Raw genomic sequence first — 17,372 nt, forward strand, 5'->3', positions numbered from 1 at the left:
ACTACCACCAAACCAAAGCTTCAAAGATGAAGCACACATAATGGTCTGCACATGTAAGTGCTTTGAAAGAACATGAAATAGCATCATGCACATTACAAACCTGAAAGCAGTCCTGGTCTTGTCCTCTAATGAGCAGTCGCAGATGCTGGGTTGTAGATGTACAATTATTTCTTAAAGCTAGCTTCTGAAGCCTAGAAACAAGAACACATTATAAATGTGGTTTTACTCCATGGATGTTGCTACAACCATGAAAACAAAATCAATTAAAACTAACTGCAATGTTTAGAGATGGACTGGATTGCATATACCACTTTATTAGTAGCCTGCAAAGGTGTCTCCACAGTCCTGAAAACACACATTCCTCCATTTCTGAAAACATACATTCAAGACTCACCGTGTCAGAGCAAGTTTTTGGTTTAAATGATCTCCTATTATAGCTCCCTAGCCAACTTCATTATTTATACTATATATATATATATATATATATATATATATATATATATATATAGTATACACTTCATTATTTATACTATATATATATATAATGTGTATATGTGTGTATAGTATATATACTATATATACACAGTATGTGTATATGTGTGTGTATATATACATATGCATATGTATATATACATGTATGTATATATACATATGCATATGTATATATACGTATATGTATATACATATACATATACATATGCATATGCATATACATATAAAGTCTTACCTGTCTTATAAAACAACAAAAAGCCAGATAACAAATTAAGTTTCTAAGTCAATACCACTCTCAGGCACATTGCTTGGATTTTTTACTCTAAGAGCCTCATTTGCACAAACTAGTTATTTAAACACTATATTGAATTAACCATATTTTTAAAAAGTTACAATATGCAAAAAAATAAAAATAAATAAAAAGTTACAATATGCAAGTAGAATAGACTTAAGAATACTAGCTAGCTGGTGGTAAAAAAGAATCCTTTAATCTGTGAAAATATACAAATCTTCTCTTCATTGGAGAACAGAGAACATGAGTACATCTCCATTTTACTCAAATTTTGAAGATTGGCAGTTAAATTATTTAAACTGTGGCCTATGTCTTGTCCACCTTGGGATGAAGGGGAAAGGCTGCTGAGCTCAACCTCAGAATAAAATCTAAGACCTACAGGGGTGCTTGGGTGGCTCAGTTGGTTAAGCATCTGACCCTTGGTTTCGGCTCAGGTCATGATCTCATGATTCGTGAGATGGAGCCCCGTACTACGGGGGATTCTCTCTTTCCCTCTCTCTCTGCCCCTCCACTGCTTGCGTGCTCAATATCTCTCTAAAAATAAATAAGTAAACATTAAAACAATTTTTAGGGATGCCTGGGTGGCTCAGGCAGTTAAGCAGCCAACTCCTGATTTCAGTTCAGGTCATGATGTTACGGTTCATGAATTCAAGCTCTGCATCAGGCTCTGTGCTGACAGTGTGGAGCCTGCTTGGGATTCTCCCTCTTTCTGCCCCTCCCCTGCTCATGCACGTGCACGCGCTCTCTCTCTCAAAATAAATAAATAACTATATTTTAAAAATTTAAATCTAAGACCTGAGGAAAGCATTCAAAGAACACTGGGAAAAACCTAACAACAACAACAAAAAATCTTTAAAACCTTTTATTTTTATCTATTTTTAAGGAAATGTAGCTATCATTTGCAAGTAGTAATCAAGTAGAGGGAGGGGGGCTCAGTTTCTAGTTTCAAAAAAGAACTATACAAAGTAAAAAGGGTTAACACCTTTATTATATACAGTCCACACAAAATAATAATTAAAAAATACTAAATCCTAACCAACAAATAGCCAAAGTACAAGTGCAGACTTATGAGAGAGAAATCAGAATAAATGAATGAATATATGGAAAAATGTAGAACTTCAAAAATTAAAAAAACATCAATCTGGAATGAAATACCACTTTGGACCACTTTACCCTTAGAAAATATAATTTATTAACTATCATTTCTATCTGTAACTGAGGCAAAATCAATGACTCAATGAGAACACTCTCCCTGAAATTATATATGAATTGTTTCCTCTTTCCTCTGGAAGAAGAGCTCACTTCAAATCTCCCTTTTGCAACAAGCACCTTCTTCCACAAAGGCAGGCAGCAGGCAAGTACCACATCAAAAGAACACCAGCATCCCCTTGGCCCTCTGTTTCTGGGTCCTCTCCTAGCACCCACTGGGTCACAGCCTCTGACTGCCTCCTAGGACATTTCTTAGGGAGAGAAAATAGGACGATCTCTTTCTAAGCAGACAATACACCTCTGTATCATTAACCATGCTGCAACATCCTTATAAAGGAGTAGCAGGAGATATTTGGGGTGGGAAAAATCATCTATGTAGGACACTACAATGGAAGTAAGGGGACTACAGAAACAGAAGTCCATCGTTTCCCTAGGCAGGCGCTGCGCTAAATACTGTACATACACTAGCATGGTACCTACGGATCTATTGCTTTCAACAAGTCCACTTCGAGACATCATGCGTCACAGCATCCACAGACTAAGGTCGTTCTCACAGAAGTGGCGAGCTCCTCCAGGCTGAGTTAAGATATCTAACCAACCATAAACAGGGATAGAACAGTTTTCAGGTCACTTCCCTGTACTGCCATGGGGCTTACACTTAGATCTGTTGGATCAGAAGGCACTCCATGAATCTCCATGAAGAAGTGAAGCAAGAAATAAAGGAGGACGGCCTGAATGCCTTTCACTTAGGCGAGGGCCAGGGAAAAATGCCACTGAAAGTCCAAAAGCACGCACAAGATAGTGCCCCCATTTTCAACTTAACTAATTTCTGATTAAAAACAAAAGTTTAACACACATTAATTTTGTTTCAGATGAGCTCTAAGATTTCAAGATGTTATGGCATCTGGAACAGCTAGATTTTAAGAGCAGCCATCTCTACTCTATTAATCATCTGTTGCAAATTTTATCACAAGACAGGGAATTCTGTCAGGAACAACACAAGGATGCTGATGGCCCTTACTGAGCTCTCTTCTGCCTTTGTCTTAAAGGAAAGAGCAGTTATAGAATAAGCGGTGTATCAACAGGAACACTCAGTAGCTGACGCTTGCCAGAGTCTGCACTGTAATAATGACTATGATTGCTAGGGCATATTGGAAAGTGATCTTCCTTTTACCTTAGACATTGATGGCTGAGCTGAACAGTACTGGACAGTACACTGTCCAGATTCAACTGTATAGAACCAGAAAATTCTTCCATACAGGCACATGCCCTTGTTCCGCCCTTCCTTTCAACGTGTATTCCATCTCAGCTGTCTGCAAAAACCAGATGACATAACCAACAACACAGGAGCTACTGAAAAGGACACAATACCTCACACTCCCTGCCAATCAGGACTTTTCAGAAGTCTACCTGAGAGAATCTTTACTGAGAGCTCCCTAAAGAACATGCAGCCCACCATTCTCTAGGTGCCTAAGCTGTCTCATTCAAGCCACCACCTGCCTCAGCACCCAGAAAACATCTTCAGCTGGGTCTTCAGGTGTGACATATCCAGACCTGAATGAAGCACCTCAAAGAGGGAGCATCCTGATGGGAGCATTTACTATGAAGTAGTTTTACTTTGAGACTTGGCATGCTGTATTGATTTCTCTTTGAAAGGACCCCTGGAAGAAACATCTGTCTAAAGTCTACAGCAGGAACAGCTATCCTCTCTCACACAGTAACTGGTTTGTTCTTAACCTCTGAACACTGTGACTTATCTCAGGATGATGGGGTTAGAGTCAGAACCAAGCATAAGACCCACATCAAGGTGAGTGCAAAGCGTGAGCCTTCTGCAGGTGAGCCTTCGGGCATGACCTTTATGATTACCATATCTCATCATCCCACAGCAGTCGGCCCTCAAGTTTTTACCTTACTGTATCTTTTTGAAAGCTGCCTTTGCAACAAGACAAGGTACATATGACTGACTACATGGATGGTTAAGCAGATGTATGAACTCTATAAAGTAAGGAAGCTCAATTAGATCTTTTTTGCACTAACAAAACTATAATTTTAAAAAGTAATTCTTCACACCTATAGTACAGATTCAGCCAGAAGTTTCTTATCTCTCAGGTACCATAGAAATGTGTGGGTAAAACATTTAGGTCAAACACAAAAATGCAAAATATGGAAGAAGAAACACTGAGCTTTAATAATTGCCTAGGTTATTAATTAGAAGTATTTAGCTATGTTGCTAAGCTTATGAAAGGAAAAATATTACTATACTATTTATTATATGCCAATTAACTCAAAGTTCATATTCATAATGTATAGTCAAAGTGCACATAAAAATAAGATTCAAGATATAATTCACATTAAACTATGACAGAACAGATCTGCTCTATTAGAGACCCCTTGTACTCTTTATGGTACAAAGCATTCACATTCTACTACTTTATAAACTCCTGAAGCAGAATGCAAGGTCTCTGATTATTTTTTCTTCCTACCTTTCCATAGGGCTTTCCAGAGAAGGAACAAAGAAACTCTTAAGTGCCTAAATCTGATAATCAGCAGAGAATCCACCAAAGAGCTTAAGAAAATTGAAACCTATTTTTTTTTTTGGATTGCAGAGGTGAAATTTAAAAAAAAACACTTTTTTTTTTTAACGTTTATTTATTATTGAAAGACACAGACAGACACACCATGAGCAGAGAGAGGAGGAGACACAGAATCCGAAGCAGGCTCCAGGCTCTGAGCTGTTAGCACAGAGCCCGACACGAGGTTCAAACCCACAAACCACAAGGCCGAAGTCGGATGCCCAACTGACCAAGCCACCCAGGTGCCCCAGAGGTGAAAATTTTAATTAAAACATTGGAATTCAAAATAGGAAGATTACGGAACATAGGACAACTTTATTTCAACTTTAAAAATATTAACATGGTCATAATTATCAGAGTGGAAAACAATGCTAGGTGATGACAGCAGAATCTTTGTGCTCAGGATTGCTACATGCATACTTACTGTATTCTACCAAGAGGGACACCCCCCCAGGCCAGAAACTGCTTGTTGGACAAAATTGATGGAGCATCTGAGCAGCAAGATCCAGGTATTAGAGGTTTATTTCCTGAAGAAACTACTTCACCTTTTAACATCACTTCATACTGTGGTCCAAATGGCTGCACGAATATTTTCAAGATCCTAAGAAAGAAAACCATCTAAGTTGAATGTCCACAATTCTATTGGCAACTATTTCCCACAGGCTTCCTTTGTCCAAGAGACTGAACTGGGTGCTGAGAATACAATGACATTCCCACACTTACAGCTTATATTCCAGAGGAATATCGACAAGGAAAGACTGTCACAATACCATCTACACAATGGGACAAGGGAAGTTCATGGGGCCACAGGAATACTACCGACTATTTATGAGGAGTTTGAGAACAGTTGAGGAAAGCTTCCCAGATGAAAGAGGTAACTCAATGAAGTTGGGGAGGTAACTCAATGAAGTTGGGGGCAGCTGTTCCAGGCACAAGTGTTCACATTTGTGCAGGCCAGCTCTTCTCTGAAAGGTCACAGTAGCAGACTGAGCACACTAAGGCATTCCATAACCCAGGCAGGGGACAGGGCACATGTGTCTCAGCAGTGTGTGCTTCTAAGTTCTGTTTACCAAGCAAATTCAAATACTAATGACAATGATGCTCTGACCACTATCAGGTAATATTCACTTATGATTTAGGTGCCAAAAAGTCATAAGCCTGGAGAAATGGGGGAGGGGGTGTGGGAGCAGGGGGAAGCATCTTAAACTACCAACAACTGGTGATGGTTTCCTTGGAGAGAGAGAGAAAGTTAATGAGAAACATCAAGATTGACATTTTATTATTTACTTTTGTCAGAATATATTTAAAAATAGTCATTTCTTAATTTCTAGTCAATTGGTTTAAAAGGAGAGTTTTAGTACAAAAAAAGAAGAAAATCTGAGGCTAACAGAAGTTAAACAGAGCTATACTATCTATCAGATGAGACGAAACATGTCCTAGATCATTCAGACTGTGGAATGAAGCACATCTAAATAAGCGGCTATTTTCAGAGAAGAGTAAAAACTGGTCATTATAAATAATTTTATATTACCTTTCCTCACAGGCTTTGGGATCCTTTGGAGTAAATGTAACTATAACTTCATGTTCTTCTCCAGGTTTAAGGAATAGATTCTCTGGATCCACTGAAAAGTGACTTCCTTGGTCTGGGATCTAAATATTTATACAATTATAACTAAATACTGACTTATGCAAATGTGGCTTTTACTCAGTTACTCTCATTTTTCATTTACTCTGACAGGTTATTTTTCCCTTCTGCCTTGTCTGTCACCATCCCACTTTGTCTTATTCTCTTGGAAAGGGCACTTTCTCTTTCCACAAAAAAGTTAAACTCCCATTCCTATTTCCTATCACTAACACCCTCTTACTCATCCACACCTCTCAGAAATGTCTACATATATGATCACTCTCCTCCAATTCCACCTATCCACAGGATAACATACACATTTTTCAGGAATTAATCTAGAACTTGGTTCTTACATATAAAACATCAGATGTTAAAGTGTCCTATCATCTATTTCCTACTGGTATAATCCTCAGATTTTAAGCACTCTGATCTCTGGGGCAGCTCAGCCATGTTCACAATGTCAGAAGATACTCAGAGTCTCACAGACTAAGGAAATACTATGTCATAGCGCTCTTACACAAATTCTTACCTTGATATCTAAGTAAACATCAATATTCCCTGCATTTTTCAAAGGTAAGTGCTGCTTTGCTGAGGAAGCCAAACTGGCAAACAGGTGCATAGTCTAGAGAATGGAGTAAAACCAACATTTTAAATAATGTCACAATTAGAATGAAATCAACCTGAACATAAAATCATGGCAAAGAAAAGAGTTTAGGGTACCTGTAAGTCTTTTGGAGCATGTATCCTAGCTATTCCTGTTCTTGCTTGAAGACCAATACTTTTAATGACTGGGGTAGGGTTTGGGCTATCAACTTCTATATCGACTCTTGCCAAGAACTCTTCTGCTGAGCCTAAAATCTCTACAAAAGCTCATTCTTTTAGTTCAGACACCAGAGAGTTATTTAAGTCTAAATGTTGTATGTGGTCCAACTCTATGCCCTCAGGGATCCCAAGAAATCCTAAGCAAAATGATTTTTTTTAAGTTTATTTATTTTGAGAGAGAGAGAGAGAGAGAGAATCCCAAGCAGTCAGTGCAGAGGCTGATGTGGGCCCTAAACTCACAAACCATGAGATCATGACCTAAGCTGCAACCAAGAGTCAGATGCTTAACCAACTGAACCACCCAGGAGCCCCAGCAAAATGATTTTTTGAAGAATTCCTCTTTGAAGAGGAATAGAAATTAGTGGAGGAGAACGGAGAAAAAGAAAGAAAACATCCAACTGGTAGATGTGATAAAATCAGTGTACAAAAAAGATCCCAAAAGGTTTTCAGTGGTACTTGCTGGGGTTAACCACAATTACATGGATTTGAGCCAAAACAGCACACTCTCTGCCCCATTTTTAAAACAACATAACATATTTCACAAATTCCTCAAAGTATTCACATTCACTGATGGAAGAAACATGTCTCAACTTTGTAGTTTATTTTGCTACAGAGAAGAGCAATTCCCCAAAAAACATAAACATGAATACCTGAAGAAGTGATCCGTTTCTTTGGACTATGGAAAAGAACCCAAATTATCAGAAATTCTGGATCCTGTAAAATAAAATAAAATTTAATTTAGCATTAAGATGTAAATCTTAATGAAAGATAAGTAGTTTGGAAACTTAACTCCCTCTTTAATTTGAAGCCAGTTCCTTCAATCCACCCAGCTTACCTGTCCGTCATAACTGGCAGGCATCATGTGGTTGACCACAGAAGGAGCTGCCAGCTGAGCAATCATGTCAGCATACGGAGCTGCTTTCAAAGAAGCATGGATGGGTGCCTTGGAAAATGTGAAGCAGCGCCAGGCTATGGCATTCTGTTCAGAAATAGAAGAATCAGTCTCAGTAAAGCCAACAGTGCAATGTTCATGTGATGTTAAATTTGTTGACCGAATCGTTACCAAAAAATTTACTTCCATAAGAAAAATGAACCAAGAATGATATTAGCAGTACCTAGAATTCCAAATCAATGTGTTCTGTAAAGTTTCTTACTGTACATTAATACTTACAGCATTAATAACAAGTCTGATTGGCACAGTGGCATGAGTCTTGTTTATCAATTTTAATGGCAAAGCTTTCCAGCCTCCATAAGTCAAGTCACCAAAATCAAGAACATCTTTTTTTTCTGTTTCTACCTAATTATGAAAGAAAAGACTAATTTATAAAAAGTCATATATTAATATCACAGCTTACATTCATTATCACTGCTTTTTCCAGTTACAAATAGTCAGCATTAAATGTAAGCCTACCTAAATATCCCCAGGCCATTTTACAATTGCTATTTTCTACAAAAATAAATGTTAAATTCGTTTTCTGAGGTAGTCTATGTATGCAAATGTACTACAGAATAAAGTAATATGTTTGCTGTTGCTACCTTGAAAAGACTGTGAGATCTTAAGACAAACTGACAATTTTATAAAAGATACAAGCCTCTCTTCAATGAGTTACTATGAACTCTATTATTATAATTTCAACTTCTCAATTCCCTTCAAAATATACGTTGGAATTTTCAGATTTAGTCCAAATTTCGGGCAAAACTAAAAATGTTTTTTTTTTTTTCAACGTTTATTTATTTTTGGGACAGAGAGAGACAGAGCATGAACGGGGGAGGGGCAGGGAGAGAGGGAGACACAGAATCGGAAACAGGCTCCAGGCTCTGAGCCATCAGCCCAGAGCCCGACGCGGGGCTCGAACTCACGGACCGCGAGATCGTGACCTGGCTGAAGTCGGACGCTTAACCGACTCCGCCACCCAGGCGCCCCAAAACTAAAAATGTTTAAAATGATACCAAAATAGGCATTATCAAAAGTTTAAAATGTGTGCCTAAGAACAACTTAACACAGACCTCTCACACACACACATGTAGAAATGCTGGATAATATTTAACACACACATAAATTTCTTCAGCCTGGCCAAATATAATGGGAAATCAAAAACAGACTGGCAAATGGGAACTGACTTCCATGGTAGCCCATGAAGGTCTGGGACTGAGCTACTTTCAAGGTGGTTGAGCTTCAACACCCTCCTAACCACAGAAAGTATGACCCTGAGCTTGCTGTGGGCAGGGCAAGGCTAGAATGGAATCTGAGCTCCCTGCAATCAAGTGCAGAAATTGAAAGAAGTGCCTTTTATGAAAAGGAAACTAGAAAACCTGTTTATATGTCTGAGGAGGTAACAGGGAAGCTTGTCCAGCAATGGGTGGGTGTCAGAAGATCATTTGCAAGAAAGTAAAATTCTAGGCCTATGCCACACTAGATATGAAAGCTCCAAGCTGAAAATCAGTACAACCTTCATTCCCCAAGCAGTTGTACAAAGTGCTCTCTATGGACACTCTGAAAAACCAGGACACATGGAATTACTACAGCAAAGAGCGGCCTTAATGATGTGAGCTCACATTTAAAGAATTTTTTAAGTCAATTAAAAAATTAAAAACCTTGGGGCGCCTGGGTGGCTCAGTCAGTTGAGCGTCCAACTTTGGGTCAGGTCATGATCTCCCGAGTCATGAGTTTGAGCCCTCCATCGGGCTCTGTGCTGTGACAGCTCAGGGCCTGGAGCCTGCTTCAGATTCTGTCTCCCTCTCTCTCTGCCCTCCCCCACTCATGCTCTGTCTCTCTCTGTCTCAAAAATAAATATAAACATTAAAAAAAAATTAGAAACCTCATGAATAAAGTAATCAGGGAGACCTAGCAAAGCTAGCAGAAAAATTAGCACCTGAAGAACTAGAAATAATCTGAAATTAACTATAAAATAAGTACACTTTAAATACAGATAATAGAGTCCATGAAAAAGGTAAAAACAAAAGATTCAAGAAATAATGGTGAGCAAAAAAAAAAAAAAAAAGTAAAATAGCATTAGCAATCTGTTAAAAAACATTTAATGTTACGGTTTTAAAACCATTTGGGATTAAAATAGTAGTCAAAGATATGATGGAAGGAAAAGATCAACATTAAAATGACTACAGCTTTTTGTGTTGTTTGGGCTCCTGATTAATTTTAGACTTCAGTAACCAATTTGAATAAGAAGGGAACAGAAATGAGTAACTTCCAAACTAATGCAGATGCAAGAGAATTATAACTTTAACAAGGAACAATTTCACTTAGAAGATAAAATTATCTTGAGTCTAAACACACATAACAGAGCTCAGAATACCCAAGACAAAAATCAATAGAATTATAAGGAGAAACAGACAAATCCACAAAACTTCTCTCAAAGGCAAAAAGACTAAACACACAGAAATGTTAGTAATGATACAGAAGACAGTAACAAAGTAGAGCTAAAGGACATGTAAAAGAATTCTGCACCTAAGAGAAATTCTTTTCACCTAAGAGTCATTCTTTTCAAGCACACAAGAAACATTAACATAGATTGAACTCATGCTAAACTACAGAATCTCTTTCCTTCTTCCCCTCCTCAACCCATATTCTGACTCCAACATGGGGCATGCAATGGGGAGAGGCTGCTGGAACATTCCCAAAACATTTGGAAACTATAAATGTACTTTAAAATGCGTAACAATCCAATTTCTCCAAGATCAAAAAGTCTTCCTTGGCCAGACTTACTACATAAATCTTTAATGAAATGGATGAAATAGCTAACTGACTATAGTCATTGGTTTTGGTCCACCCCAATGTAACACAATGTTTCAGAAACCACATATATTTAGAAATATTGCTATTTCCACTTTCTATTTGAATTGATAGTTCTAACAACTATTACTTGAGCCCTTACTATATGCCAAGCACTATTTTGGAAGTGAACAAAAGAGACACATGTCCTGGCCCCCACAGAGCTTACACTCTAGTGGGAGCAAAGAGGATCAGACAATAAACAGGTAAATATTTAGTATGACAATGCTAAAAATGCTAAGCAGAAAAGTAAAGTGGGCAAAGGGAGGTAGGCGTGCAGGGATGAGGGAATAGGTGGGGACTGCCATTCCACCAACAGTGAGAGAGTATGCGGTGTGTGGGAGAAGTATTCTAGGCAGAAAACAACTGTACTCAAACCCTGGCAAGATCGTCAACACTGGAGGCTTCTTCATCACTAGAGATACTGTCTAAGCTGTCTTCCAGCATCCATGAAGCTTAGTCTTCATGTGCATCCAAACTGATATCAAAACACTTTTTAAATCCGTATGTGATGTGGTTACTGAAAGTTATTCCAAGCTGAAACACTCATTCATGTAACATAAGGCAGTTATTTTCCCTATACACATATATTCAAGATGTCCCCTATGTAACCACTTCCTGTATTCTTTCTTAAAGTGGTATTTAAAAGGTTAATATATAACATCCAACGTTTATATACCACCAGGGAAAATCACTGATCTCATTACATTTCTTAGTCGCTTTTAAAACAAACAACCCAATATGTCTGGTGACTTTTCAGAACATCCCAAACTAACACCCACATCTAGCAAGTAGAGCTGAATTTCCGTAAAACAATAGAAATTATTTTTTTTTTAATTTTTTTAAATGTTTATTTTTGAGAAAGAGAGACAGAATGTAAGCAGGGGAGGGACAGAGAGAGAGGGAGACACAGAATCTGAAGCAGGCTCCAGGCTCTGAGCTGTCAGCACAGAGCCTGACGCAGGGCTCAAACTCGTGAACCGTGAGATCATGATCTGAGCAGAAGTTGGACACTTAACCGACTGAGCCACCCAGGTGCCCCAGTAATTTTTTTTAATGTTTATTTTTTTTTAAGTTATTTATTTATATTGAGAGACAGAGACAGCACAAATGGGGAGGGGCAGAGAGACGGGAAGATAGAATCCCAAGCAGGCTCCCCACTGCCAGTGCAGAGCCTGATGCAGGCCTACAACCCATGAAGCCATGAACTCATGACCTGAGCCGAAACCAAGAGTCAAACGCTTCACTGACTGAGCCACCCAGATGCTCCATTAATGTTTATTTTTGAGAGAGAGAGAGAGAGAGAGAGAGCATGAGAGAGAGGAAAGAAAGCAGGGGAGGGGCAGAGAGAGAAGGAGACAGAGGATCTGAAGCAGATGCTGATAGCAGAGAGCCCAACACAGGGCTCGAACTCACGAACTGTGTGATCATGACCTGAACCAAAGTTGGACACCCAACCAACTGAGTCACCCAGGAGCCCCAACAGAAATAATTTTAAATTCTAAAGTAAGAAGCTAATTAAGAACTAATGGTAGCTTGATAGTAACTTTGTGGCATATTTACCCACATATTCATTTCTCCCAAATATTACCTCTTAAGGGTTAAACAGGCTTCATTCAAATGCCAGGCATGACAAAGACGTGCTTACAAGTAGTTACCTCAATCACAGGCGTCTCAGCAACAGCTGTGAGAACGACTCTGCTTGCCAAGGCTTCTGCTTGTGCTATGGTCTCAGCATCTGCTGAAAATGGCCAACAAGCAACACTGAATATACATCTGAAAATCCCAGGATCAGATGGTATGAAAAGTACTTTTATCTCTTCTGTGGCATGAGGTCTTATGATGACTTTATTCTTGAAAACTAAACAAGGATATGCTGAAAGATCCACCTTTAAAAAAAAGTGCCACACGGTTCGTTAAGAAATGGTTTCACATTGAAAATCAAGAATCAGAAATCAACTAGTTTAAGATCCTTTTCTTCTCAAACTACCAAATCTAGAAATTTACCTTTCAAAATATCTAAGCCTTATAACCCATTATCGATAAAATACAATTAGTCAAAATTATGAAGACTTATGAAGATAAGTTGACTGTGTGTCCCCTAGTCTGTTTTAAAGCAAACACAGCTTATCTATACCCTCATTTCCAATGAAAGAGCCCCTGGAAAAGGCAGCACTCTGGTGCCCTGCACATCACCCAGGACTGGTTTTTGTGTGATCAGGGACATTAGACTGACTTCCAAGGTCCTGATCAGGCTACTCAGTCCATGATTATGACTCATTCCAAACCCTCCCTCCTCACTATACATGAGGGCATTCTTTTCTATTCCCGCATCCAGAGGCAACACTACTTCCTACATGCCCCTAAAAGGGTCTCCAAGCTTACCTCCCACCCTTAACACTTTCCTGCTATCACATGCTTTCCATCCAACCTCAGGATCAGAGGGGAAAGGCTAGGAAAAGGGAAGAGGGAGACTAGAGACAATCCTTTTTTTTTCAATGTGTATTTATTTTTGAGAGAGAGAGCAAGAGAGAGAGAGCGAGAGCGCGCACATGAGCAGAGGAGGGGCAGAGAGAGAGCGAAACACAGAATCAGAAGCAGGCTCCAGGCTCTGAGCTGTCAGCACAGAGCCCAACGCAGGGCTTGAACCCACGAATCATGAGATCATGACCTGAGCCGAAGTCAGACACTTAACTGACTGAGCCACCCAGGAGCCCCTAGACACAATCTTATTTTGCCAGGTAAATCTTACCAGGAGGTAAGAGAGAAAGTAAACTCATCCACCCATGCTCATCTGCAAGTGGCAGTCGCAAAACCAGGACATTCCAAAATAGGAGCTGCTGACCGCATTTCCCACCTTTCCTGCTCAATCATGTCTACATTGTCATTGTAATCATGAAAGGAGATTTAGAGTATTGTACTTTACTACCTCTAACTGATCATGTGAGAGACCCTTGCTGTTAAGAGTTAATGTTAAGATTGTATTTCCAGATATTTCAAAAGATCATGTAAAAACATGATCAGATAAATTAGTCAAAAAGATTTCACTTATTGAATGAAGATACAGGTCCCAAGAATAACTTGTTTTTTGATAAATGATAGTAACTTATATTCAATCACATTTAACAAAACCAACAAATAGCAGAAATCCAAGTTTTCGGTGGTTTAAATAGCACTTAAAGCATATTTACATGGTTTTATGAATAAATAACAATGAAATATAATGATAAATAAATAACTGATAGAAACGGAGAACCACAATCACATTTCACTTCTCAATGCAGTACTACAAGAAAAGGAGGTGCTAAGAAAAAGACACAATGTTATTCTTTCACATACCATTTCAATGATTCTGTGAAGGCATACAAGGCGGGGGGGGGGGGGGGGGGAGGGGGGGGGAGGACAGACTCCCAAGTATAAAAGGAAATACTAGAGAAAGGAGAAATCTAACATTAATCAAAATGCAATTGCTAAGTGACAGGAGAAAGACACCGAAAGCTTACCTTTTCACCATTAACACTAACAGTGAGAACCCCAATGCTGACCTGTAGCCAGCGGTCAGTTGGGTTAAGTACACTAAGGTGGGTCTGGGAAGCAATGCCAACACAGCAAGCATGAGGAAACTTCAACTCCTCAGGTACTCTGACTTTCCCTGGGTAAAGATAGAGGGTAGTCAAATGCAAGTGATATCAAACATCTGATTAAAAGAACAATTCGTTAAATGGAAATTTTTATGTAAGACTACCTATTTTACACCTAAGAGCTACAGGATGAAGTGCACTGGGTCTTTAGGAGTCCTTGACATTGTATAAGCCTCAGCCCAGGCCAACAATTTTTGCTTGCTGTATCCAGCTCAGGAAGAACAAGTACAACTGATCAAACCCACAATTTACAGCGAATCAACTCTTCAATGTACTGCCTATTAGTAATCTCTTCCTTTTTTCTGCCACAAATATAAGCCACTACCTAACCTAGTAAGAAACAACACAGGGCTCGAACTTTCAAGAGTTATACATCTGCTCAGTTTTAATAAGACCAAATCTTTTCACTATCCTTATGCAGTAACTTTGGAATTTCCTTGAGAAGAACAGGGGGGTAGAAAAGACAGCACTCCAGTGGCCGTGTGTATGATGTCAGGGAATGCACAACACCGAACTCTGCTTAGAGTGACCATCTCTAGCAAAAGAATCCAGGAGCAGTTCAGCCACTGCAGACAAAAGTGGAAGGATACTGTCTCTCACCACAACTGTTATCCCCCAAAAGACTTTAAAAAGAGGAAGGAGGGGCACCTGGGTACCTCAGTCAGTTGGGTGTCTGACTTTGGCTCAGGTCATGATCTCGTGGTTTGTGAGTTCAAGCCCCACGTGGGGCTCTGTGCTGACAGTTCAGAGCCTGAAGCCTTCTTCAGATTCTGTGTCTCCCTCTCTCTCTGCCCCTCCCCACTCACACTCTGTCTCCCTCTCTGTCAATAATAAATAAATATTAAAAAAAAATTATTTTTTAAGTGGAAGGAGACTCACTCCTCCAGAGAGCCAATCCTGAACTGGACAGTTCCTTGTTGAAGCAATTACAGAAATCCAAGTGCAGAGCACAAGAAAGACAGGAAGACAAAGACATCAGGAGTTTCACCTGCATTAAGTGTTCATGCTTTTCTAAAGCCATGTTGGAACCCTTGCACAGAAATATATCATGGTCTGTGCTTTCAATTGAGAACAAAGAATAAAACTTAAGAGAAATTCAGGCCAACCAGTATCTCCCTGAAACAAACTAGTCTTGTGGCCTCGTTTGAGAAAACACAATTTTTCAATAACAGCAAGCGACAATTAGCAGTAACAGAGGAAAAACATCTTACCAAATCCTGACGGCATTCCTGAATCCCATGGTTCAATTCCACAGTTTGTACCAACGGACTGCACGGGAAAGGGTTTTGCTGTACTTAGAAGATTCTGATTTAAGGCATTAGAATATGGGTTATAAAGGGAAGAGGTACCCATCAATCCAGAGCTGGTATTTTGCCCTAGACAAATTCCCATGGCCACAGAGTTCTGAACATGCTCTCCTGCAACAGCAGAATAAGGACAGCTTCCCGAAAATCCACAGACAGTGGCGCTGCCAGCATGGCACTGAGGCAAAACAACATTTCCAGCTGAAGACAGTGTTCCTAAATAGTGCTGGGCAAAGGGAGCCGTGGTAAAAGAATGTTGAGTCAAGAGTGTAGGAAGTGCAGTGGGCACGTTCTGCATCTCAGGAGCAGAGCCACGAGCCATGGTGCTGGGAATAGGGGCGCCCTCGTTTCCAGGGGCCATCCGATGAGGAATCTGGCTACTTACTGCACTGCTGGCAGTTAGCGTATCTTCAGAGGATACTCTTTCACTTTCATTCACAGAAGCCTGACGTGACACAGGGAGGTGTGGCACCGCTGACATGGCTGGGCGGGTGAGACCTGTCTTGCTCAGTAGAGCCAGGCCCATCTGGTCCAATTCAGTGGGGTGAGAGGTCAACCCGACTGCACTGGCTTCCGATAGATCTCCACTCTTGGAGGAAAGATCTTCACTCAACCTAAAGTAAGGTTTTGCATCTTCAGGTTTGCTACTCAGAGAAGTCGTTTCTGCCACATTGCCTGTATCTGAGTCTTTTTGGATAATATACGATAGTGCTCCTTTACTTCTACTTTGAAATGAACCTTTTTCTGTCAGTTTTTCCACAGCCTGTTCCTCTGATGGAACTGGACTGGCTTGAATAATTGTGGTACTCAATTCACTGGTGACATCACTCTGTGTGTGACAAATAAAATGTTAAATAACCCACAAACCGTTACAAATTCAAACCATGCTGATATAATCTCAAATAAAAAAAACCTACATGACATTAACTCTGAAAAAAAAAAGGCCAACTTTTTACAGCTGTGAAATGCAAGATTAAAAGTTAGAAAAGTGTACAGTTGTTTCACAGAAATCATTATGAGGAGACTAAAGAGATATATACCAATTACATCTCTGACAAATTTACACAGATAAAGGACCAGAGACAAGTACTTTCGTTAAATTTAAGGGATTGTTTTCCTGGAACTACAATAAGAAGTACAATTAAAATCTAAGTAAATTAATAACACAGGAGTTGGGGGTGAGCAAGCTTTCAAGTGATATCGACATGAGTTCAGAAATAATCAATGTAACTCACAGGCTCTCCCACCCCATTGTTTGTCTATACTGCTGTTATGCTTGAAGATGCTAATCTCTTTTTTATTGAGAGAGCGTGTGCATGCACAAGCTGGGGAGAGGCAGAGAGAGAGGAAGAGAGAATCCCCAAGCATATTCAGTTCAGCACTGTCAGTGCAGAGCCCAACACAGGGCTCAATCCCATGAACTGCAAGATCACACCCTGAGCTGAAATCAAGAGTCAGACTCTGAACAGACTGAACCACCAAGGCGCCTCCATGCTGATTTCTATGAGCACTCTTTTCTGATGTCTAAGATTATGTGGTTCTGTTTTCTTAAATAAGAAGTAACAGCCGCAATGTTCATATATTCATTTCATGATAATGCATCACCATAGGAGTGACATCTACAGCTC

General features: G+C 39.6%; 1 protein-coding gene across 2 annotated transcripts in view; it reads right to left on the reverse strand.

Moving 5' to 3' along the window:
• The window catches only part of CEP192 (centrosomal protein 192), a 127,769-nt gene that overhangs the window by 38,499 nt on the left and 71,898 nt on the right, over positions 1 to 17,372 (reverse strand). For both annotated transcript variants that reach the window (XM_043559424.1, XM_043559423.1), the window contains exons 20-30: positions 15,652 to 16,573; positions 14,303 to 14,451; positions 12,458 to 12,688; positions 8,184 to 8,309; positions 7,848 to 7,991; positions 7,663 to 7,726; positions 6,911 to 7,050; positions 6,720 to 6,812; positions 6,098 to 6,216; positions 4,991 to 5,167; positions 101 to 191 (exon numbers count right to left, since the gene is read on the reverse strand). In XM_043559424.1, coding sequence (XP_043415359.1) covers positions 101 to 191; positions 4,991 to 5,167; positions 6,098 to 6,216; positions 6,720 to 6,812; positions 6,911 to 7,050; positions 7,663 to 7,726; positions 7,848 to 7,991; positions 8,184 to 8,309; positions 12,458 to 12,688; positions 14,303 to 14,451; positions 15,652 to 16,573 — 2,256 coding nt within the window. The remainder of the gene's footprint in view (positions 1 to 100; positions 192 to 4,990; positions 5,168 to 6,097; positions 6,217 to 6,719; positions 6,813 to 6,910; positions 7,051 to 7,662; positions 7,727 to 7,847; positions 7,992 to 8,183; positions 8,310 to 12,457; positions 12,689 to 14,302; positions 14,452 to 15,651; positions 16,574 to 17,372) is intronic.

Source organism: Prionailurus bengalensis, chromosome D3 (genome assembly GCF_016509475.1).
Source record: "Prionailurus bengalensis isolate Pbe53 chromosome D3, Fcat_Pben_1.1_paternal_pri, whole genome shotgun sequence".
NCBI lineage: Eukaryota > Metazoa > Chordata > Mammalia > Carnivora > Felidae > Prionailurus > Prionailurus bengalensis.